This window comes from Rhinolophus hipposideros, assembly GCF_964194185.1.
Source record: "Rhinolophus hipposideros genome assembly, chromosome: 1".
Classification (NCBI taxonomy): domain Eukaryota; kingdom Metazoa; phylum Chordata; class Mammalia; order Chiroptera; family Rhinolophidae; genus Rhinolophus; species Rhinolophus hipposideros.
Window position 1 is genome coordinate 19,181,042 of NC_138047.1, and position 23,574 is coordinate 19,204,615.

A 23,574-nucleotide genomic window follows, 5' to 3' on the forward strand; every position below is an offset into this window, starting at 1 on the left:
AGCTCTGTAGTGACTGTATGAGTATCTTTCAGTACTGTGAGATGTAATTCACTTAAACCTGAAAAAATTCATTTGAAGAATTGACTGCCTTATCTTCTAAATTGGATTTCATCGTCTCTTCTTTCAGTTTCAAAGTCATACTAAGGCATGTTTCTATTTCCCTTGCATGAAGTTATGCTGTTGATCAAATCCACAATTTTATCTTTCTTTTGCCCTAATGATAGCTTCAAAAAATAGACATTTTTTCTAACTGTGCTGTTTCCCAAAGTTTAACTATTTTGTATGTGTGCTTATAAAATGGTCAGAAAGCTCCTAAGAAGCTCCATGGGTTTCTTCTTAATTGATGTCTTCAGACGTCTTCCCTTTTATTGTTGCAAAAGTTATTCATGACTTTGAAGAGAGAATTTAATTTTTGTGGAAGTTGTCATTTACAAGTTTTTTTCCTTTCCTTTTTCTATTGCTTCTCTTTTTTCTTTCATTTTTGATTTCTTTGGTCCATGGGCTCATATCTCGTTTTGAAGCCTGGCTTTCTATAACCTCAGGACCATGACTGATGTGTGCAGTCATCACAGGCTAAGGAAATTGATTACTCTCTCCTAATGTTCCGGTTGCCTCTAAGTTAACAACCATTCTTTGCCGACCAGAATTAGTCTAGAGTAGCACTTCTCTTCAAAATTTCTCTTCAAAAAACAAGGTTTGCTGTTTTCTGTGTTTGCTGTGGTGTTCCTCCAGCTGTTACCATCATAAATATGCATTGTTCATTCATGTATCCATTCATTCAGTCATTCACATGTATTGTAGGCATGGAGGCTGTGGAAACATAATTGTTTTAGCATCAGTTTTCCCTGTCTTCATGGAGGAGACAGATGTTAATTAATTTGTCACACAATACAGATTTAATTACAGGGTGTGTTAAGTGTTATCGGGGAATATTATTGGGTGCTCTGAAGATATGAAGCAAGAAAACCAAGTTCATCTGTGGGTCAGGGAATGTATCCTGAGGAAGAGTAACTGGACCAGGTGTGGAGGAAGCTGGAAGTTTTACTAAGGGAAGCTGTGTTTGAAGAACTGGCAGAGATAAAGCCAGACATTAGTTAGATGGGTAAGGATGAATTTTAATCAGTGATATATTAGCTTGGTGCAAAAGTAATTATGGTTTAAAAGGCTCAAAATAATTGCAAAAACCACAATTACTTTTGCACCAACCTAACACTACTGCAATAGGGAAGAGGGTCTGCTATGAACTGAAGTCGACTTCAGTTTGTACAGACATGACTGACGTTTTAAAGGGAGAATGTGGGATTTGGAAGGGGAGCGGCGGCTGCTTGAACAGAGTCAGGGAAATGAAAACCTTCAAAGGCTTGGTCAGTGTAAGGCTGCTTCGGTCAGCTGCGTCTGTGAGCTGGCAGTGATGGAAGCTGGGATTCTTCCTCTCACAGAAACTGGGATCCTGGGGTGATGACATTTCAAAGGAATGGTTTTCAGGTCCTTGAGAAAGAAAGACAGTCTTGAACTGTAAAAGATACATATACATCTCAAAGGGACAGAGGAAGACTCACAATTCTAAGTCGTTTTCATTAGTGCTCTAAGAAAGGCTGGTCTGGGGCCTATTTTCAGGTCTTGGCTGGTGTTGGAAGCCTTGATCTTTCTCAGGCAGACACTTTAAGGGGGCTGTGGTCATCCTAGGGATGTGGCCTGGAGATACTAGAAACTATGCTCGTGTTTAAGCCTTATCATGTGGGGCGATGAGTAATGAAATCATTTGCGCTGGAGTCTAGTTTTCATAGACTAAGTTGGAGACCTAGACGAGAAGAAGGCTTAGAGGAGCCTGACTAGATTTGGATTAAGGAAAGAATCCTTGTCAGAACTCAGAGAAGTCTACTGTGGCTGACGCCAAGTGTGAGGCTTCCAGGTGGGCAGGGACCAGGGACTGTAGAGCTTTGTGGGTACACACAGAATTTCGGGGACCTTCCCAAAAGCAGCAAGAGATCTTTCAAGAGCGCAAGCAGGGAAATAGCTTGGATTGCCCAGACGGACACTTTTAAAAACTCTGGTTTTAACAGTAAGTTGAAGGGAGGTAAGGGTAGTGGAGATGGGTGACAGAGATGGCAGGAGTTCTTCACACTGCTGTGTAGGAGAATGTATTAGAAGGATTGGAGAGTACTAAGGGCTAAAACCAACAGAACTGGATAAATTACTGGATGGGGGGGGGGGTAATACAGTGAAGGAAAACAAGACATCGGGATACCGCCTAGTAGATTGCACACAACCGGAAGAGATAATAAGGCCGTTCTGAGGGGGGAACACCAAAGGTGACATTCCAGGTAGATTAGTCTTTGCCCAGAATTCTAACTAACACCTTATTGGACATTTGTATTCCACAGAACATTCTTAGGGAAACATTATTCTAGAGATGTGTTCTGAGTATTTTCCATTTTTATTGTCACATAAATAAATGAAACTTTTAACTTTGTGAGATATTAGAACGTTCTCCTTCACATCCCAGATGTTAATGTTGAGAATTACAATAACAAATGTCTACTGTTATAGGCACTTTGATTGATATTATTGCTTATCCTCATGATAGTCCAGGAATTACATATTTTTGCTCTCATTTAACAGACAGGAGAACTGGGACTCAGATAAGTAACAATACTCAGGTTCACACTGTCAGGAGGGGATGGAGCTCAGGTTCATGCTCAGGTCTATCTAACCCGAGTGTGGATGCTGGAGCTTCCTAGATTCAAAACGTGGCTCCTCTTTAGCAGCTATGACCTTGGACACCAAATTTAACCTCTTGCTGCCTCTGTTTACTCACATTTAAAAATGGAGGTAATAATGACACCTACTCATAAAATTGCTATAAGATCATCCACACACCTGGCAAATATTGAGTACTCAAGAAATGCTTATTATTATCCCCCCACACTCCTTCTGGAAAGAGCACAACTCTTGTGTGGCCATTCAGAGTCTCCCTCTAAACTCTCAGGATGTTTTTTTCTTTCTTACCCTTGTTACAACAGCCACCTCTTGGCAATGCCACCTCCATTCCTCGTGCCCTGTCACTTGAGTGGTGCTCCTCCCAGCGAGGTCTGGCTTCCACTCCCAGGCAGGGAGTGTTTAGCAACTCTGACAGTGCTGTCTTTCTCTTCCAAGTTCCCTTACTCCATGGGTACAGCTCTGGGTAAGATCTGGATTTCCTTTATCCCTTGAAAGACTTTAATCCTCTCTAATAAGGGAAATGTAAACAGATGTTTGTGTTTGCACCACACATCAGAGTTATTTGCAGGAAGACATACAGATTCTGTACAAGTCTCAGAAACAATTACCTTAGTTTTTGCTTTGAAGATAAACCACAGTTGGGAACAACTCCAGGCACTACTCTTTCTGTTGCACATCTTTCTGTCTCCTTCCTGGGGTTTCACTGGAATTAGAATTGCTTAAACCAGCTCTCTTATTACTGTGGAACGGTAATAGTGAAAAAAGATTTAGTAATTCTTCCATTGCTCACTCACAGGAAATGTCTAATAGGCGCCCAAGCTTTCCTCTTGCTTTCTATCTGCAGCTGGTTCATTGATGCATTTTGATGCTTCTAATGAAGGAAACAAGAAAATCTTCTTGAGGAGTTGATGCCTTTTAAAATGTCGAATTACTAAACTTCTACATACCTCAGTTTCAAGAACTCTAAAACGGAGATAACAATATGACCAGGGTTATACAGTTGCTAGGAGTTTTAAATTAGGCAAAACAAATGAAGGGCTTAGAATAATACTCAGCTGATAAATGTTATTTATTTAGTGCTACTGAATATTGTTTATTATTTCAGCACAAACAGAATGTCATGGATTGATTTTTGCTCTCTAAACCATTTTTCAGTAAATGAAGAGCTATGGTTTCCAAACAGCTCTCCTAGTTGTGGTTAGCCTAGATTCGTCCCATGTGTTGAAAGCAGGGTTTCCATCCCTCGGCCTCTCAGTTTTCCTACAAAAGCCACAGGAATTCTGTATCTGAATCTAAAGTGTGGTAGTTAAAATACTCATTGCCAGTTGGAGAAATGAAGAGAAGCAGATGAGATTGTATGTCTTAGCAGCAATGGGTCTGAGCTGACTTTCATCATTATGGTAGCTCCTCAAACATTTCCTGGACAGATGAGTCATGTTTCCTGGAACTGTCTGTCAGAGAAAGTTTGCTTCTAGGACGCCTGGCATTTTGCTTAAAATTCAGAGGTAACTTATTTCAATTCTGAGGACAACTGATATTGAAAACCATGCATAAAAAGTGACAATAGTATACCAAACAATTTAATTTATTTCTCTATATCAGATATGAGTCTAGCGTTGCACTAAGCATGATCTGGAGTCCATAGAAGTTAAGAGCGAGTGTACCTATTGGTTAATTAAGCCAAATACTTTGTAGTGTAAAGTATTTAATGTCACAGGAAGCATTTTATAAGACAGTTAAGACTCTAAAGTTGCCCGTGTAAAATGTGATATTTTTCATTATAAAAAAATTAAAAGGAGAGATGTTTACCTCAGTCTGATTAAAATCCCTGTCTTCAAAAGGAAATGCTGATTTTTCCTGACCATCCCTCACAATGAAGAATTTTAATGCAATTACATTAACTTGCTGCAGTTAATGAGGAAAACACACCAGCCTTCCACAGAGAGCCTTTGCTCTCAGATTCAAAAGAAACTCTGTGTGTCTCTGCTATTCTCTCAAACAGAAAGGACAGAATCAGGATGAGTAATAATCAGACCTATGGATAATTTCCAAACTACCCGGAAGCCATTAACAATTACATTAGATGCTCAAAACTCGCTCTATCCACAGGCCCCTTCCTGGCCGTGCTCACTGAGCTCTGCTCCAGCCAGGCCCCAGGACGCTAGTGAGTGGAAGGTCTTTTCCACCATCCAACAGGCCCACCACATGGATAAGAATGCAGAGATTGGCCAGCTAAATTTTAAAACTAGGAGTCATTGTTGGGGATTTCGGTTAATTCTATTGTTTGTCTACTTTTCAAAATAGGAAGGATTTCCAACTCCCACATTTCAGACTGTTTGTTTAGAAATGTCCTCTTTACTCTTCAGTTCTTACCTTTACTATTTATTTAACCGGCCCTCGTTTCCTGTTCTCCCTGAGTGGGAAGCTCTGGGTCCTTCCCGCTCCAAGTTCTATGGTATCACATTGCTCTTTAACCGTGTCTGTGGCCATCTGTAGCAGATGGCTGGGGGCAGAATACATTGTTTTAAATGTTTAGTGTTTCACTCTGGCAGTACAGTTTGCCTAGAAAAGGCGGTGGTTCATGGAGTTAAATGCTCATGTACACACAAGAGAGTATGAGTGGCTTTCAAAGCATTTCACTTCCCACTAGGGAGGGGATTAAGCATTTATGCTCCATCAGTGACTACAGCAACTTCTGATTGTAAGAAGTCTTTAGTCCCTGAGCAGCTGAAGGGACTCTTTTTAAATAAAGAATTAGTCTCATTAATAATAATAACCTAATTACTATAAAAAGGAAGCATTAGGGACAAAATATAGTTTTAAATTAATGCTGGAGATTCCCTTGGATAATAACATTTTAATGGACTCATTTTCATGCATAATTTTGAGATATGTATAAAAGACTATGGAGATAGACAGTGTAATATTTTTAGTAGACTAGCTAGGTATCTGAGAACCTAAAAGGGTATGGAATTTTGAGATTAGAAAAGCATTACCAGTGCATAGCTACATTGCTATATTAATGGGTCCCCAAAGATAGTGCTTTAAAAATAAGCTTATCGCATCACGCAGGATATAGTCATGGCAGGAAATTTGGAAAATCTAGATAAAATAAAAATAACCTAAATTACTTCACGGCTAATAATATTTGGTGGTATTTATTTCCTGTAGTCTTTCCCTATATATTTATTTTATTTTAATATTGAAAGGAAATCATTCTGTACATACTATCCTATAATGACTTTGTCCCAGGTATCAATAGCTTATGAATGTGTCTCCCTGTTAGGAACTATACCTTACCATTTACAGCATTGCCTAGTCCATCATCACAATGCAGCTACCGTTGCTGTGGAACATTTAGAATCTTTTCAAATTCCCACCGTTATAAATAATGCTGAAATAAACATCTTTGTAGTTCAATCCTTGCATACATCCATGATTAGACCATGATTAAAAAAAAAAAAAAACCCAGTCAGCCTCTGTGGCTTCTAAAATGAGTAATATGGAGGAAGCAGAAATAAAATGTACATGCACCATTAAGAGGAGACAGTCACCAGCCACCACATGGAAGGGAGGCTATCTGGGCTGTGTGTGAGACAGACCTCTAATTCTGGGTGACACGAAGTAACTCAGAATGTGGTCTTTTCGATGGGTTTCATGCTGTCATGCAAAGCCCAGCATTATGAGTAATTGTTTAATTTTGGATGGGTCTTTCACATTTCCTGCCCCACCTTGCCAGCACATGGCTACTTGGCTTTTCCTGTGCCTTGGGGAAGATGTGTGTCTGTGTACTGAAGTACACAGTGGATGGCCATGTGTCTAATGGAGGAGGCTGCCTCCTGGGGCCATCACAGAGCCATCTAGAGTCTCCCATACCCTGCTTATTAGCTTTCCTCTTCAACATTTGTCTAATTGATGCTCCACAATTTGATTAGTTTTTACCCCCTTGAGCTTTGCTCATCTATGATGGGATCCTTTTACTCTATGATTCTTGTTTGGCAATTTCTACTGTTGTTACAGAAACAATTCAAAGCCTTTCAAATTTAAAGTAAACTCTGAATGTTCCAAGTTTATCCAGGAGATTTTTGTATGAACTTCAGCAACAGTCTCAATGACTGCTCTAATGAGGCAGTTCCCACAGGGCCTGTTACAGTTGCTTTTCAGTGTGGGCAAAATCTGAAGAGGGGCTCCAAGAATTCACCAGCTCTCGCCCCTTTGGAGCTCCAGTGGCTAAGCAGGTAGAGCTGCAGCCTGGCTGGACAGGAAGGGGAGAGGAGGCTGCAACAGGAAAAAGCAAGTGTAGGGCCACTTTCCTTACCAGTCGTCTCTCCCCTATCCACTTCACAGGGCAGCCCTGGCAGATTTCCTAGTGTTCTCTTCGCTGCCATCCTCTGTCATGATCTACCATCTCCCTCCACCCCGACACACACACCATGCTCACATTTCCCTCCACAGTGTGATTTCTCTAGGGCTGGGTGCCCCACACATCTGAAAAGACTTAAGAAAGACACATCACTAGGTCATCACAGATAGTGACAGGCTGCGAGCAATGGCCGTCCGTCTCCTCACAAGTGATTCATTGATTCATTGCTTCCCTGTCTGGTCAGCCAGGGATGGTTTCTGTGAAATGCTATTCATGAGCCAGCTCAACTTCTCAGTACCCATCCTATTTTTTTTCTCTCACAGCTATTTCTGGAGTGGTTTTTCTGGGGAAAAAATGTTGGTTCCCTTTGCCTCTGACCAAGATTTAGAATAACATTTTGAGCACATTCCACATGCCAGGCCTCACACTCAACCTGTTACATGATTTGTCTCATTAGCTATTTACAACCTATGAGAACCATCCTGATGGCAAATTTATAAAGCAATTTTAATGAGAGAGGTGAAGTAGTTTTCCCAATATTATATGCTCAGCAGATTCTAGAGCTGGACTGGACTGTGAAACTAGAGCCTCACACTGACCACACTGAATATACCCTAGTATGTTCCTGCAGTGAAATTACTTTCCTGCTTCCAAGTTGAGTTGTAATCTTCTATGAGTGATATTGACTTCAGAAAACCACTCTATGAATTCATTAAGTCTAGTTCTCTGAAATTGAGCTGTTTTCCTTACATTGACTAGAATGTTTCTTCTCTACAGATAGCAGAGGATTCTCTACTACACCTACAATTCTCCCTTATGGCAAATACATTATTTCAATTATATATTAAATCTAAAAGATAAAGTTTTTGGAGTTCTTAAAGATTTCTAATAGGAAATGGACCCATTTTTTTCCAGATGTTTTTCCATATTTTAATGACATTGTTCCAAAAACACTCTTATTTCCTTTATGTACATGGACTATATTTCATTGGTTCTTAGAATGAATATTCCACTATAAAAAAAAAATTTCTTCCAAAAAACTTTCAAGTAAATAAGAAAAATAATACTTTGAAAATGTGTGAATTAGATGCCGATCTAAAATAGACAGGGATGACTTTTAGTTGTTACTGTGTTTCTAAAGTGGGTTTAGAAGTCATCCCAAGCTCATACTTATGGGATAATTTGTTCTAATTTCATTCACTCCAGTTACAGATTTTCAAAATCGAAAACAGTTTAGCAACACAGAGGCACTTGAAAAGCTCATTTCTGTTCTGAGAGCCCTTACAGTTCACAGAATTGATTCGCACTGAGGGAACAGGTGGAGGTGCCCATTGGCTGACTCTAGGGTCCTCCAGACTTGAGGTTCAGTGACTCCTAAAGTATCTACAAAATCCTTAATCTTACAAAAATTTTAAGATATGTTTTCTTTCAGTGATGTTTTCATATTAATATCTACTGCCTTGCATGTATGGGTCCTTAATATTTAGGAGTCCACGAATCATTAATGTACCAAATTGTCAAACCCATGCAAAGGAAGTAGATAGAAATTGGTAAATGTGGCTAAGCAAGTGATTTCCTTCCTCTTTGAATGTCCTAAGAGTGGTTGAGATATTTCAGGCTGGGGGAGGGACCTAAACCACAAAAATCCTAAATGAATAGTCTCCTTAAGGGAATAACTGAAAACATTCTACAAAAGAGGTTTTGTGTATGTACATATCCACATTTGAAGATACATGTAATGGCTAACTTGAAAATACAAGCATCATTTCAGGTGTTTATAAAAGTACCTCTAAATTTGTATAAACAGTTATATAAATTAGACATGCATATTCAAAGTGAGAACATCAGTCTTTCTCTTCTTAATTTCTACTAGTTTCCTTAATGTGGACTTAATTTCAACCTCAGATATTTGCGCAGACCGAGTGGATCTTCAGGCTTTCCAAAAGCAGGAGAATCAAATCTACCCGTAGCAGGACCAGTGCTTGCCAGTAGTTGCAATGAGTCACAGCTGGAATGTCCTGTGGTTAACATTTTGCTCTGAAAACAGAATCAGAGGGCTCCAACTGGTTGCCATGGTAACCAGTATTTGTGTACTTTGAAAAATGACTGTTCCTGTTTTGTGTGGTAAATTTACGCGGGAATGAATTATAGAGGTGACGTTAGCCATCTGTGTGAATACAAACAAAAAAACTGATTTAATTAAGTGTAAACTTTAGAAGGACATAAAATTGAGGGTATGGATTTTTTTTTTTTTGTACAGAGGTATTGTTCTATACTAATTAATTCATTGATTTATTTGACATTATATTTAAGTATTTTAGTCAAGGTCTATTTGATGTTTATTTTTATGCACCATTCTCTCCCTTCCAAAGGCAAAAAGAAACTAATTGTCATTCATCAGGGCTGCCCCCAAACCCACTCCCTTTTCCCCTGCCCCCCATCCCATTTACAATGTGTTATTTAAGAACCACTGGAATTCAGGGGCTCTCTCTCTCCTTCAATGAAGTAATCCCATCCGGAAGGAAGAAAAAAAAGTCCCTTCCAAGTCATGTGAAAATGTCAGGTTTCTTAACCTTCCTTAGCTGGAAGGCAAAAATACTATCTACTTATGACCTTGAATAGAATCTAAAATATGGTTCCTCCAAATGTCACTAGCTAGTATTTCAGAAGATCCATTAAGCTTAGAGCGAATCCGGTTATAGGGAAATCTTACCTTATGTTTTGTTGGATAAAAATGAAATAATTAAATGTTTAGTCACTGAGCAAAAATCCAGAGTTAAGAATGAGCCTTTTGGAGTGGAAAACAGTAGAGTGTTTTCTTGCTTAGTATGCCTCTGCTTGGGAACAGTGCGTTTATTTTGGTATTAATTAGTTTAGAATTGGAGCTCATACACTGGATTTAATAAAAGTGAAGCTGAGAAAAATACCCTCCAGTGAAGCAGTAATTTAGCAGTAAATAGATTGCAACATGCATGGGTCTCCTCCCCCACGTCCACCTCCTACATTCGTTGGTACGCCTGAGGTCTGAGGCCAAGTGCTTTTGTTGTTGTTCCCCCTTCTTTTTATGTTGCTTTATTCTCTCATTCTCACTCCATCATTATGGCTTCTGTCAAATATTTAGACTTTTAGAAACGTGATGATAAATATACACATTTGAAGCAGCAATATTCAAAATAAAATAAAATAAAAAGGAAGCTGAAGTGAAAAGCCTAAAAAATAAATCTCATCTTTATTCATTTGCTTAAAATGCTTAGGTTTCATACTTAAGAGCAAGTGACGTAATGACTTCTGAGTTTCTCTTTTTGAATCTCAACTGACCTCCCTGCCACGTCTCACAAGCGTGTATGTCTATTGAACAGCCAGTTTTGAGAACTCTGAATGAAACAGGCCACGATTTATAAATCTGAAATTTATTATGACCTTGAACAGCTCCTGCCTCGTCCTGCCTTCACAGAATGACCACAAAAGAGCCACACCCTTTGCTGCCTAAAAGGAACACGCTGATAGGACTGCAAGACTCTGATATGTATCTAATTCTTCAAGTTTCAAGCAATAGTGCAGATCAAGTCTCATTAAAATAAATGCAGTTGTGGGGAAATCATTTTGCTCATTCACAGGAGATGTATTAGGGCCTGCTCTGAACTGGCCAGTGAGGACGATTCCTAGGTGATCTGGGCTCTAAGAAAAGCCATAGTCTGTAGGGGAGATAAGACACATGTGCCTATAACTAGAATGCAAGGAAAGGTGACCATTCCCACACAGAAGCACAAGTAAAGAGCTAAAGTGTTTCCAAGGAAACCTTCTTATGACTGGCTGCTCTAGGGATTAGGGAAGGCGCCATGGAGTTGCTTTGTAGAATTTGATTATAAAGTTTTTCATGCTCCAATCAGTATGCTTCCAGCAGTATTTTATATCATAACTTTTTTTTATATCATAACATTTTAGTAAATGAAAATAATTTGGTCAATTTGGAATTTATTGAATCCAGATGATAACGTTTTCCCACGGACACATGCAAACACATACACTTGCATATGTGTACGCTGCAAGAGAATAATCAAGGAAATCCATGAGTCTCTGCTCAGATACCTTCCATTTTGTTGTCATGGGCAGTTCATACAAAGGCTAACTGGAACAAGATATTTAAAGTGACATTAGGGGATCCAAAAATATATAATGGGCTGAGTCATGAGGAAGCCAATTTTTCTGGATTATCTTTCCTGCTTGAAGAGATATGGCAAAGAGGTTTATTTATTTTTATTAGTTTAGGGGTGTGTGTGTGATGAAATCATTAAATGAGGCTGGTAAAGGATGAGCAACAGGATATATAAATACCTCAGTGGGAAAATGGGCAAAAACCTCAGCAAAAAAGTTCCTAGAGAAGAAATGTAAATGGCCAATCAACATGAAAAAGCTTCAACCTCAAAGTAACACAAATTAAAATAATTACAAAAACACGCACAAATTTCAGTGTCAGAACCAACTTTAAAAATGAATAGTCATAGTTGCTAATGTTCTGTTGTACAAAATCTATCTGTAAACTGCTGGAGGGAGGATAAATTGGTATAAAGTGTCTGGTAAGAAAGTAAACAATATACGTGAAGAACCAAAAAAATTTATACTCTTTGATTCGTTTCCCTTATAGGAATCTTTCCTGGGAAAAATTAAAAACATCAAACAAATATTTATGTTGGCAAAAAAAATTGAAAATATCCTAAATGAACCAAAGAAATATAATGTAAATTGTGTATTAGTAACATCTTATACCACCATTAAAAATATTTAAAGGGACTATTTAGTGACATGTTTAGTATAAAACAGGGAACACAATGAAATGTATAGCCCAAATTTACACACACACGCTTGTACACCTACACACAGATGTACATACACATATACAAATGCACACACATGGGTGAGAAAAAGTTCTGGTATTAACAAAACATTAACAGTGACTATTTTCAGTGTGATTAATTTTTGTATTTTTCTTTTTCATAGCGTTCTTTATCGTTAGTATTTCTTTTAAAAATATGTATCTTTTAATTATAATGCTATTTATTGAACATCTCTTATATGTTGTCCATATATGAATATACTGCATTTGGCCTACGATTTCCTTATTCTGGGCCTAGACTATACTTTGGAGGAAATTTGGTAGGCTGACATAAAACTAAATAATATCTGGATTTCCAGATGATTGGGCTTGAGAATCATCCCTAAAAAAGTACGTAATGTTCTACTTTGATTTCTTATGTTAAATGTCCTGGACTCAACACACCTGAGTAAATTTAACCTTAACTTTTAAACCAAGGAACAGCTTTTGCTGCATGAGTAGACCTTGCTTTTGCCATCTGACAGACCATGGGAAGCAGCTTTTCATTGGGAAGTTTCTCTTGGATTTCAGCTCTATGACGGCCCGCAGAGGATGGGACGCTACTGTGGAGCAGACATGCCACCTTCGGGGTATACCACAGGCTCCATTCTTCAAGTGCTGTTCTATACCGATGGGGCCGGGCACGGCGAGAAAGGATTCCAGATGCAGTGGTCCATTCACGGTAAGCCCTGCACCCATCCCAGTCACGTTCGGTAATTGCTATTTGACCAAGAATCGTCTCCTTCCCAATTCTGTATTTGGAAACAATGCCATCAACAAACAACGGAAGTTGGGTAGTAATCTGCTGCTAGGTCTTTGAAACTTTACTCAGACCTTGCTGGCTCTCAGAGAATTAAGTCTTGTTAGGGTTAAGAGGAAGTGATGTCAAAGTGAACAAGTGACTGCTTAAGCAGATGCAGTGGTAAACTGCCTAAGTGAAAGGAGGGAGCGGAAGGAAGTTTCTAGGGGTGAAGACCTGTCCTTAGATGTGGCAAATTGCAAGGTGGGATGGGGGCGTTTCAGGGGAGTGGAATAGAGTACGATTTAAAGCTCACCCTGCCATTACGTAGAGAAGGAATGACATGGACGGAAGGGAAATAATGAGAGTCAATCAGAGAAAGGGAAGGGCAAGGATTGGGCTGAGAGGGGCACATGAGCAGAGAGCTAGTGATGCACTAAGGCAGGGCCACATGCTGTGCCCACACAGGCAGGGGCACCTCAGAGCCTACTTGTGAACGGGTGGTTCAGAAAGCAGGTAAGATAATCATTTCTCTGATGATGAAAATTCATTTTAACGGGAGTTCTAAAACTTCTAGACTGACCTCACATGGCCCAGTCTAATGGGAGAAGGTCCCAAAACAGTGGTTCTCTGCACATGTAGCAGAGAGGCTGCTTTCTCTCCCCAAAGCAGCCTCAGGGTCCCCCAGAACTCATTAGAAATGCAAATTTTCGGGGCCCCATCCCAGACCTACAGAATTACAGATTCAGAAGGGGGGCCCAATAATCTGTGTCTTAACTGGTCTCCCCGGTGGATAAAGTGTGAGAATCATTCTCCTAGAATGATCCAGACCTCAAAAATACAGTCCTTGTGAATATTACTGTGGAGGTTCTCAACCAAGGTCTTAGGGCTCACTGGTCTGTTTCAATGAATTTGAAAGAGAAAGAATTGCGATGTCGTACCAGGAACCACACACACAGACCTGTAAGCTGTGGCCCCGCTGTCAAAATCATAGGTGAGCTCAAGGGGAGGGCATGAGTGTGTGTCCTGGTTGACCCTTGAATGTGATAAACATCATAGTACATTTACTGTAGGAATCTTAGTGCTATACGTAACTGAATAGCCTTGTTGTGTATTTAAGAGTGTCAGATGTTCTGAGATTATGAGCTAGAGACGGAGTGTGTTTCTGTTAAAATATAAGAATGTGGTTTTCAGTGTTTAAAAATATTCAGTGGTAAAAAAATATATATATATATTCAGTGGTTATCCACAGAGATATTTACAGCTTCAAATACAGATTATGAATTCCCAAAGTAAATGAGCTATGATGATTAAGTTTGTGGAGGTTCTCAACTGTCCTCTTCATCAAGCAGGTAGACTTGACCTTGGAATGTCAATTTATTGATCTAATAAATGAAGGAACTGGATTGATTCAGCTCGGTAATACAGTCCATCTCTAGTATTCTGTGATTCAGAAATGCTATGATTCTAAGGAAACTGTGGAAAGACCAAGAAAAAACAGGAAAATCTTGGGAAATGACCCAGATTTTCAAGAGCTAGAGGTATTTTCCGGAGCAATGTTTCTTAGACTTTCATGTGCATATGAATCACTGGGGATCTTTTTAAAATGCAGCTTGTGATATAGGGGTCCTGAGGTAAGGCCCATGAATCTGTATTTCTAAAAAGCTCCCAGATAATGCTCATGATGCTACTCTGTAGACAACACTTTATATTTTTTTCTCTCAGTTCCATTTGAAATCTGTCTTCATTTGGGAGAATCAAAGACACTCTCTGTCTATTCTCTTTTCCTGTTTACTATTTCAAAACTTTCTCACAATTGCTGAAAATTTGCTAAGCCTGAAACCAGAGTTATGTAACAACATTTTGCCAGCTAAGACCAGAACTGGGGGTGGGGGGGCAAATTAACTCCGTGATACCCACTACATATAAATTATACATGGGAAGAACCTTCTGGAAGGGGATGGTAAGTGTCCTAGATCTGTGCAAAATTAGCTATCATATACTATAGTGATGCAGTACTACAAGTATGTAGAGTTTATACTCTGTGTCTGACCTAGGTCTTTGTAAAAATTTTTTGAGGTTAGATTCTTGAAATGATGAGAAAATACAGTGATTTAATTATAATAATGTGAATGAGATCCCTGAAACAATCTTAATTTTAGTAACTATCAACATGAATTAAGATCTTTATATATTCTAGAATTTGTGCTTTATACAATACATACATTGTTATTTCATTAATACTTCAAAAAATCTGTTATGCAGGAACAATATTCTCATCTGTAAAATAGGGATATTTATAGTACCCAAATCATTGGTTGTTATTAGGATAAAAGAATAAATATAGAGAGTGCTTAGAATAGTACATTACTCAAAGTAAGCTTCGTAAAAAAACATTAGCTATTATTTGTAATAGTTGCAAAATACCATTTCATGGTATGCATGTCCCAAAATGTATCCAATTAGAAAACCTTTAGTGAGATAAGGATCTTGGTAATGATCATCAATGAAGGCTCAACTTTTTGAATGAACATAGGATGGTGATTAGATAGACAACACCCGAACCCATTAATTAATTAATGTTAACATTGAAAATTAGGACAATTAGATCTTTAACTTGATTTGATAATCTGAGAGGAGGGGCCAACAGAATAGATGAGGGTCGGGGAAGAGATTCCAATAAGACAGGTTCCCCTGCTTCTTATCCACTGGAGGTAAACTGAAGACATAAGTCCGATTTCTCAGTTATCCATAGCTCATTGCACAGATATTAAGGAACTATTTGGGGCCAGGTACTGAGCAAGGGCTGAGGACACCGTGTGATTCCTATTAGCAGGTCTGCTACCTACTGCCTTAGAGCTTAGAGGCGATTGGGAGAAGTGGCCATCAAGCTAACAGCACACAAGCAAATATAAACAATAAGTGCTACAGAGCACGCAAAAGGGGATTTGACCTGGACAGCAGGTCAGAGAAGTCCTGCTTGAAAATGAGCCCTTTAAACTAAAATATAAGAATACGCACGAGTTGCATAGACAAATAGGAGAAGGAAATAGGAGGATTACATATAGAAAAAGACCCTGTGGAGGGAGCCTGCGGGGTGAGGGACCCCAAAGTCAGGAGTGGCAGAGTGGCTGGAGGTCAAAATCAGGGGAAGCCATGCTGAGCTAAGCATGGCCAGAGCGTCAGGTCACATACAGTTAGGGATGCGGCAGAGAGGGAGCCACACTTTCTCTTACAAGTAAATCCATCTCACATTTTAGAGAAATGACTTTTGAGTAGGATCTTGAAGGAGTGAAACAATATGGCATCTTGTAAGATTCAGAATATAAAATAAACTACAAATGAAAAAATACAAAACCAACAAATACAAAATCAACGTAAAACTTAAGTCTCAATTTTCAAGTGTACTAGTAATATTCTTGACTGTGTGTCTGTGTGTGCCCACAAATTTGTGTGCATGCATGCAATTCAAAAGACTCTCTCGGCACGATGTCTCCCAATCTCAATCTCAGAATCAGGTTCAAAGGCCAAGGCCCAGGGCACCCAAGCTGACACATTGTATCCTGAGCATTGCCGCTGAGGAAGAATCCCCACGCACTTCATTCATTTTGCCAATTCATAAATAAACCCATTTACAAAATGTGCCTCTTTGTTGACTATACAACTCTTCTATTTTCTTGGAGAAAACACATCTACAATCGGGCTTTATTTGTGGGCCCATTTTTAAAGCAGAGCTGCAGACATGAGATTAAACCAAACTGCCCAGCCTTTATGCCGGCCATCAAAGCCAGTTCCACCCTGGAAAAAAAGAAATGGCCACAGTTGCCCTGCCTGGCTGAACTGTTCACAGCATTGAGTTGCTGACAGCATTGTCCAGAGGCTGCATTCAGTCTCTGGGGCCTCCGTCTGGGTTGCTGAAGGGAATATAGAACTTTCTGCAGGCTGTGGGTATAGGGGCCTCTTGGCCAGCTGTGTACACCCCTCGCCTCTTACGCTCCTCTCTCTCCAAGGCCCTCCTTCACTGGGCAATGGAATCCAGCAGACAAACAAGGTCAAGGAGCTTTGTGAGTGAAAGAGTGACATTTGCGAAGGGAGAGAACCCCCTCAGCTGGGAATAGCAGGGGAAGGGATAAGTGGCATGTGATCAGGAGCTGATGTCACCCTGGAGTTTCACAAAGGAAAGTTCGGCCTTTTCTTTGGGGAGATAGATGACATCAGCCTCTCGGATGGGGGCTGGTTTCATTTTATCTTTTTTTTCCCCAGCTATTAATGAGATTTCTTAAGCCTGAAGGTTTTCAGAAATTGGCTCCGGAGAACATTTAAAAATAATTTTATCAAGACCTTCCATGGCTGACTGGGTTTGAGCATAAGCCAGTGCCTTCTCAACTACCTGGGGACATGTAACACTGTAGCAAAGGGCTTTTAAAAATGTATATTTTTAGAGTCCTGGCAAAGAACCTCCATGACTTCAGCGAATGTTTCTCTTAAACCCTCCCTCTGGTTCTCTTTTCCTCACTTGGACTTTTCAATAGTCTTTGTTTATTATTGGTCTTTCAGGGGAAATCCTTCTAATTTGTAATTTCTACTCCTTTTGGGACCTATAGTGTGTGTGCTGGGGTTTCTGGGAGGTTCACCCTTTGAGGACAAAGGTTTTGTCCTTTGTAATGCATTGTCCTTTTGCCTTATATGTGAATGCTGGGTAATCACCCTTAGGGTGTGAGGTGAATTCCGGGGCCCTATGAGGAGATCTCCCGGCCTCCCCTTCAAAGAACAGAGAGTTTGCAACTGTGCATCATTTCATAGTAATTTGCACGTAGTGTCTGCAAGCAGGCATTTGCTGAGAACATGCTTTTCATTCAGTCATTTGTCCAACCAGCATATGTTGATTCACTAACCAGGTTCTGGGCTAGGTGTTTAGAATACAGAGTTTATTAGTTTGCTCAGGAGGCCATGACAAAATACCTCAGATTGGGTGGCTTAAACAGCAGAAATTTACTTTCTCTCAGTTCTGGAGGCTGGAAGTCCAGATCAAGGTGTCCCAGGTTTGGTTTCCCCTGAGGCCTCTTTGGTTGGCTTGCAGATGAGGGTCTCTTGTTGTGTCCTCACACGGCCTTTTCTGGGTAAGTGTGTGTCCCAGTGTCTCTTCCTGTGTCCAAATTTCATCCTCATGTATGGACACCAGTCAGATCGGATTAGGGCCCATCCTAGGGGGCCTCACTTTGACTGAATCACCTCTATAATAGCCCTATGTCTAAATAGTGACATTCTGAGGTACTGAGGGTTAGGGTTTCCATGTATGAATTTTGAGAGAGACACAATTCAGCCCGTAGCAGAGGAGAGAGTATCTTTGACTTTAGGGAGTTCGTCATTAAGTCAGGGAAACAGACAGATAAACCAGGTGTAGAAATAAGTGCATAATCCATGATGCTGTGGGGGCACAGAGGACATCTAGGACAGCCTGAGGGAGTCCAAGAGGCCCTTCAGGCAGTGAATACTTGAGCTGAATTTTAATGGATGAGCAAGAATTGACCAGTCAGACAAATATCCCGAGAAGGGAAGACATGTCTAAGTAGAAGTAGGGAGGCTTACATCAGCTAGAACATATATCAACCCCAAGGGACTGAAAACTGGTTTTGGGGAGGGTGAAAAAAATCTTAAGTTTCATGTGTAAAGTACACACATATGTATAATACATAGCATATAACATATATATATATATATACATATGTGTGTATATATATATGTATATATATATATATATATATATATATATATATATATATATATATGATATTAAAATTTCATGGGGGTGAATTTTGGAAAAAATATCTAAAAAGGCTCCTTAGAGAGACAATAATGAACCACAAATGGTTCAGAAACACTGAGCTAAAGGGAGTGATAGAAGCTGAGGCAGGACAGAGACCAATTGCTAAGAACCACTGCAAGAACATGGATATTAGTTCTTGTCTGTCCTGAGCCTTGCTTCCGCACGGTGCAAACATTCACAGCTATACGAAGGTATGATGTTCACAATGAAAGTGATTTTATGAATTGTGGTTTGCAAAGATCCCAGGGCATGCTCACAAGGGCGGAGGGAAGTGAATCACCCCGTCTGGTCCTAATCTCAGACAGAGACCTTTTTCTCTGCTGGTGATGAATTACTTTCATAGTGTCACTTCCTGCTATGTGCTGATATAATGTCACAGAGAGAAATGGTAAAACATCTGTCCCAGTCGGCCTCTAAAGTAACCTCTTTTATCATCAAGAATGTGTCCTTCAGTTCAGTCTGTAGGCAATCTCTTGGTATAGACAAATGGACACAGACTCCTGGGATAGTTTTATTGTGTAATGTTTTGTTATATCACATAGTGTTTATTGCTTTATTATATAGTGTGATAAAAGATAAAGAAATTCTGTTCAGTTTGGGTACAAACTTACATAAAATAGAAACTTTTAAGAAACAGTTTAAGTTAAACCTTATTTCCCTACATGCTGGCTAGGCTTTCTTTCACATACACACATGCTATCTCCTGTTTTGCTATTCTAGCCCCTTCAGCCTGTTCGGTATTTTGAACTTTTATCTTGGTGATACTCTTAGCAAAATTCTAAGCCTGGACAATGGAAATGAATATGGTCTTAGTGTAGGACCATAGCACCGATTTCTGCGTGATGATACTCTGTCTGATTTTTATTTATGGCAAATTCCCACATGTCTGTTTTACAAAGAAGTTCTTAATAGATGACGCTAATGTTTAAAAATCTGTTCATAAATTCACTCATCTTTGTAAAATTGGGATAATAATTTACTAAGAAAATCATGCAGCCTTTTTCACTTTGGCTTCAGAACCTTCCAGCAAGGTCCTAATAATCAGAGGCGTATGCAGACATTTCACAATGAGTCGAAAAGCTATGAGATGGTGGCATTATTTGCCTCCTTGACGACGGCACAAAATACACATACACACAGTTGACCTTCATTTAATGTTGGTTTCGAGCCTTGTAACCAGTAACGGCCTTTTAGGAGTCCCAATTCCCATGTCATTTGAAAAAAAAAATGGAGTTCTGTTTCCATTGCTTCTTTTTGGAATAGTTATAAAGAAAAAAACAACCCTCAAACAACCATGACCTTCCCAAATCATATATTGCATAATTTGTAATCGCCCTTGAGATTTGGGCAAAGAAAGGCCTTTCTTGAATCTTCTGTTTGTGTTCTGGTTCCCTAGCAACAACATCCCTGATAGATATTGCACATAGTTTCCAGGAGATTCCACACTTTTTCGTACAACATGAAAAAAGAAACCACACATTTTCTTTCATAGTTTCAAATTTTGTAGCAACCAGAAATGACTAAACCTGCACAGAACAAACATGATGTTCAGTGTAAAACATTAATTTTTGTCTCCAGAGATTTCTGTTTTTGAGTATTTACTTAAATATTGCCATATTTGTCTCTAACATTACATATCCAAGGACTTGTTTTACCTGTATGCCACTGTCTGCTCAGAGGAAATAATGCAAGCCTTCCATGGCACCGATAGTAATTACATTCTAGAAGATTTAATAGAATTTTATATTCTCCATATAAGTAATGACATTAATTTACTGTGTCCCTGATATTTTCTCCTTCTGGTTATACTTACAGACTCACCACAAGCTAAAAAATATTGATTTTGCTACCTATGTGTAATTTTAAATTTATTTTAAAATATTAATTATAATGAAAATAAACCATGTTGCCATATAAGAAGTGAATGAAGATATGTTTTAAGTGCTTAGTGCATTGATTTAATTGACATCTTGTTTATTATTACTGGACCAAGCAATTATTTAAAAAATGTTAATGTCATTTAAGAATCACATTATCATTTTTAAAATGTTGATGTCATCATTTTAAAAATGGCACTTGATGTTATCATTTAAAAACATGACACTTGATTTTATTATTTTAAAAAATGATACCATATGCCAGGCCCTTTGGTTAGTGCTTTAAAAATATTATCTCATGTCTCCTCCCAGTAATTCTCTGAAATAAGCATCAACATCCCCACATATGGATAAGAAAACTGAGGAAGGAGTCTTAGAGAAGTTAAGTAACTTCCTCAAACTCACAAATCCAGTAAGAGATGGAATCATGACACAAAACCAAGTGTGTGGTGCCTGAGTTTTAATAGTTTCACTCTGTCTAAAACAAGTAATTTTTCTCTGCAACTTTTCATTGCAAAAACACATTATATGATATTGTAATTCAGAGAAGGTTGGAGCTCATAGTAGGTAATTTTGTAAATAAATTCCCACGAGGAAAATTGATGTTTTGAAATGAATGTATGCAGTGTTTTTTTTTCCCCAAGTAAATATTGTTCTGGTTCCAAGGAGTCCCCTCTAAACTACACAATTCATTCTTTCTTCAAGTTCAAGTAGCAGTAGTGGGGGAAGCACATCACTGCACGAAGACTAGCTCAAAACAGTTGATGCTTGAGCTCCAGCACAGTATCTGCTTTGTTACTTAGTGACACAGTGCTCTTCTTTTGGAGTGGCTGTGTGTCATTGATGGAATCATAGACTTCTGAGCTGGGACAGACCACAGGGATTACCGAATCTGTCACCATGGTTTAGTTACACAAATTAGTGTACAAGAGGAGTTATAATAAGGTGAAGAGTGAAAGGGTAACGGTCCCCCAAATAGACTGGTTTGACCCGAGGTAATCAATGAAGGATGGAGTAGAGCACTTGAGGATTTGATTCATTTAGGAGCCCAGCCAGAGAGTTTTGCCTCCTCTGAGCTGAGGACTTTGGCTGGCTGGATGCCTGCAGCATTTTCCCTGCCAGGGGCTGTACCCCCTGGTGTTATAATCACAGAAAACCATCTCATGGCTCAGGCTTGGAGGGTCAGCAGACATCACGACCATCGGCATGGTATGGGGCTGCTCACGTGTGTCCATTTGTTGATGTGGGGAACCCTCGCTGTGGAGGAAAGGTGGGGAGTGGGGAAAAGACGAGCAAAGGAACTTGGGGTGGGTGGAGTGATGCAGAGTCTGGGGTGGGGTAGGGGGAGGAGAGGAAGGACTGATGAACTTTTCCTTGCAGGAGTGCCATGTACCAAAATAATTAAATTGAAAGAAAGCAGGCTTAGAATGAAAATTTTTAAATAGAAATATAGGTATTGAAAGTTGGAAATTGCATAAAGAAAACACATTTCCTTGTTTTTGCCTGTGTTCGGGGCATTTGATAAAGTAGCCTTTGGTATGACTACTTAGCTTAGGGGGAATTAGTCCAGTTGCCTTGGTCTCATTTCATTTCCTTGGAAGATATTTTTATACTACTTTCATATCTTTTGTTCTGAAATCTTCAATATTTCAAAAATGTCTGAGTGAGATTAATTGATTGATTTCTCCTCAATTGTAAGCAAAGAATTTCTACTGGGAATTTGTAATTTGGTGGGAATGAGTAGATTGGAAGGTCAAGATACAGCTAATCAAAATGAAAAGATGATGAGATATGCTATACTTTTCTGGATCAAAATGAAAGATTTTTATCCTTTCGTAGACAGGAAATTAAAGTTTATCTTACCGTATGTGAAAAATCCTAAAATATGGCTACACCGGGTTCACTCCTCTTTAATGGTGTACTCGTGCAAAATACTTTGATATTCAGGTTCAACACATCACAGAGGGTAAGATGCTATGATAACCTTAACTTGAATATTCATATGAAAACTTATATAGCAATTTAAAAGTCATTTTATAACTATGGACAGCATTGATTTTTTGAGCTCCTTATGTATATTTTCCAAGTCATTAACTTCATGTTGTGGCATTATTCCCCCCCCCCCTTCTGTCCCTATCATTGAAAATAGATAACTCTACTCCATATCTCTGGCTGTATGAAAATCAGTCCGACAAAATGATTATCAGAAAGTCTGGGACTGGGATGAAGTCCTTACGGAAGATGAAACCTCTAAACTCTTACTAACGCCTCAATGCTAAAAATCGTTACCGTTAGTTCTTGAGTTTGCATGTTTCCTCCTAATGTGATACCTAACCCAAAGTTTGTCTCTAGTTTTCTCAACAGTAGACTTTGCTGAAAGTTCTACTGAAATTCACGTGTTGAAACCTAACCCCTAAGGTGATGGTGTTAGGAAGTGGGGCGTTGGGAGGTGATTAGGTCATGATGGTGGAACCCTTCTCACTGGGATCAGTGCCCCAATGGAAGAGGTGCCAGAGAGCTCCGTCACCCCTTCATATCATGTGAGGTCTGTGACCCAGAGGGACCCTCACCCACCCCCAAAACAAACAAACAAACAATAAATTTCTCTTGTTTTAAGCCACCCAATTTGCAGTGTTTTGTTAGAGCAGCCTAAACACACTAAAACAGATGGTCATTTGTCTTATCTTTGACCAACCATCATCTAAGCCCCAATGTGATGAATGGATGGTAATCAGTACAAGAGGGAGTAAGGGGAGCTTACGAACTCCCCACTCCTTCAGATGTTACCCTCAGAGTCGCTATCATTTTTTGCCTGCCTTCGAGTTTGGCCACCTCGTTTTTCAGGAAAAGAATGGCGGTATATTAGTTTCCAAGGACTTATATAACAAAATACCTTAAAATGGGTAGCTTAAAACAACAGAAATGTATTCTTTCACAGTCTGGAGGCTGAAAGTCCCAAAACCAGGAGTCAGCAGGGACATCCCTCCAAGGGTTCTAGGGAAGAATCCTTCCTTACTTCTAGCTTCTGTTGGTTGCTACAACCCTTGGCTTTCCTTGACTTACAGACCCGTAACTAATCTATGTCTCCATCTTCATATGGGTTTCTTCCCTTTGTGTCTCTGTGTCCAAATTTCCCTCTCCTTATAAGGACACCAATTGTACTGCATGTGAGTC

The 23,574-nt window shown here is 39.3% G+C and overlaps 1 protein-coding gene across 1 annotated transcript in view; it reads left to right on the plus strand.

The window, feature by feature from the left end:
• LOC308498989 (cubilin-like) overlaps window positions 1–23,574 on the plus strand; it is a gene marked incomplete at its 5' end in the record, with an annotated part of 216,957 nt that overhangs the window by 48,756 nt on the left and 144,627 nt on the right. The window contains one exon of the mRNA XM_081051777.1: window positions 12,489–12,639. Within this exon, the coding sequence (XP_080907903.1) occupies window positions 12,489–12,639 (151 nt within the window). The remainder of the gene's footprint in view (window positions 1–12,488; window positions 12,640–23,574) is intronic.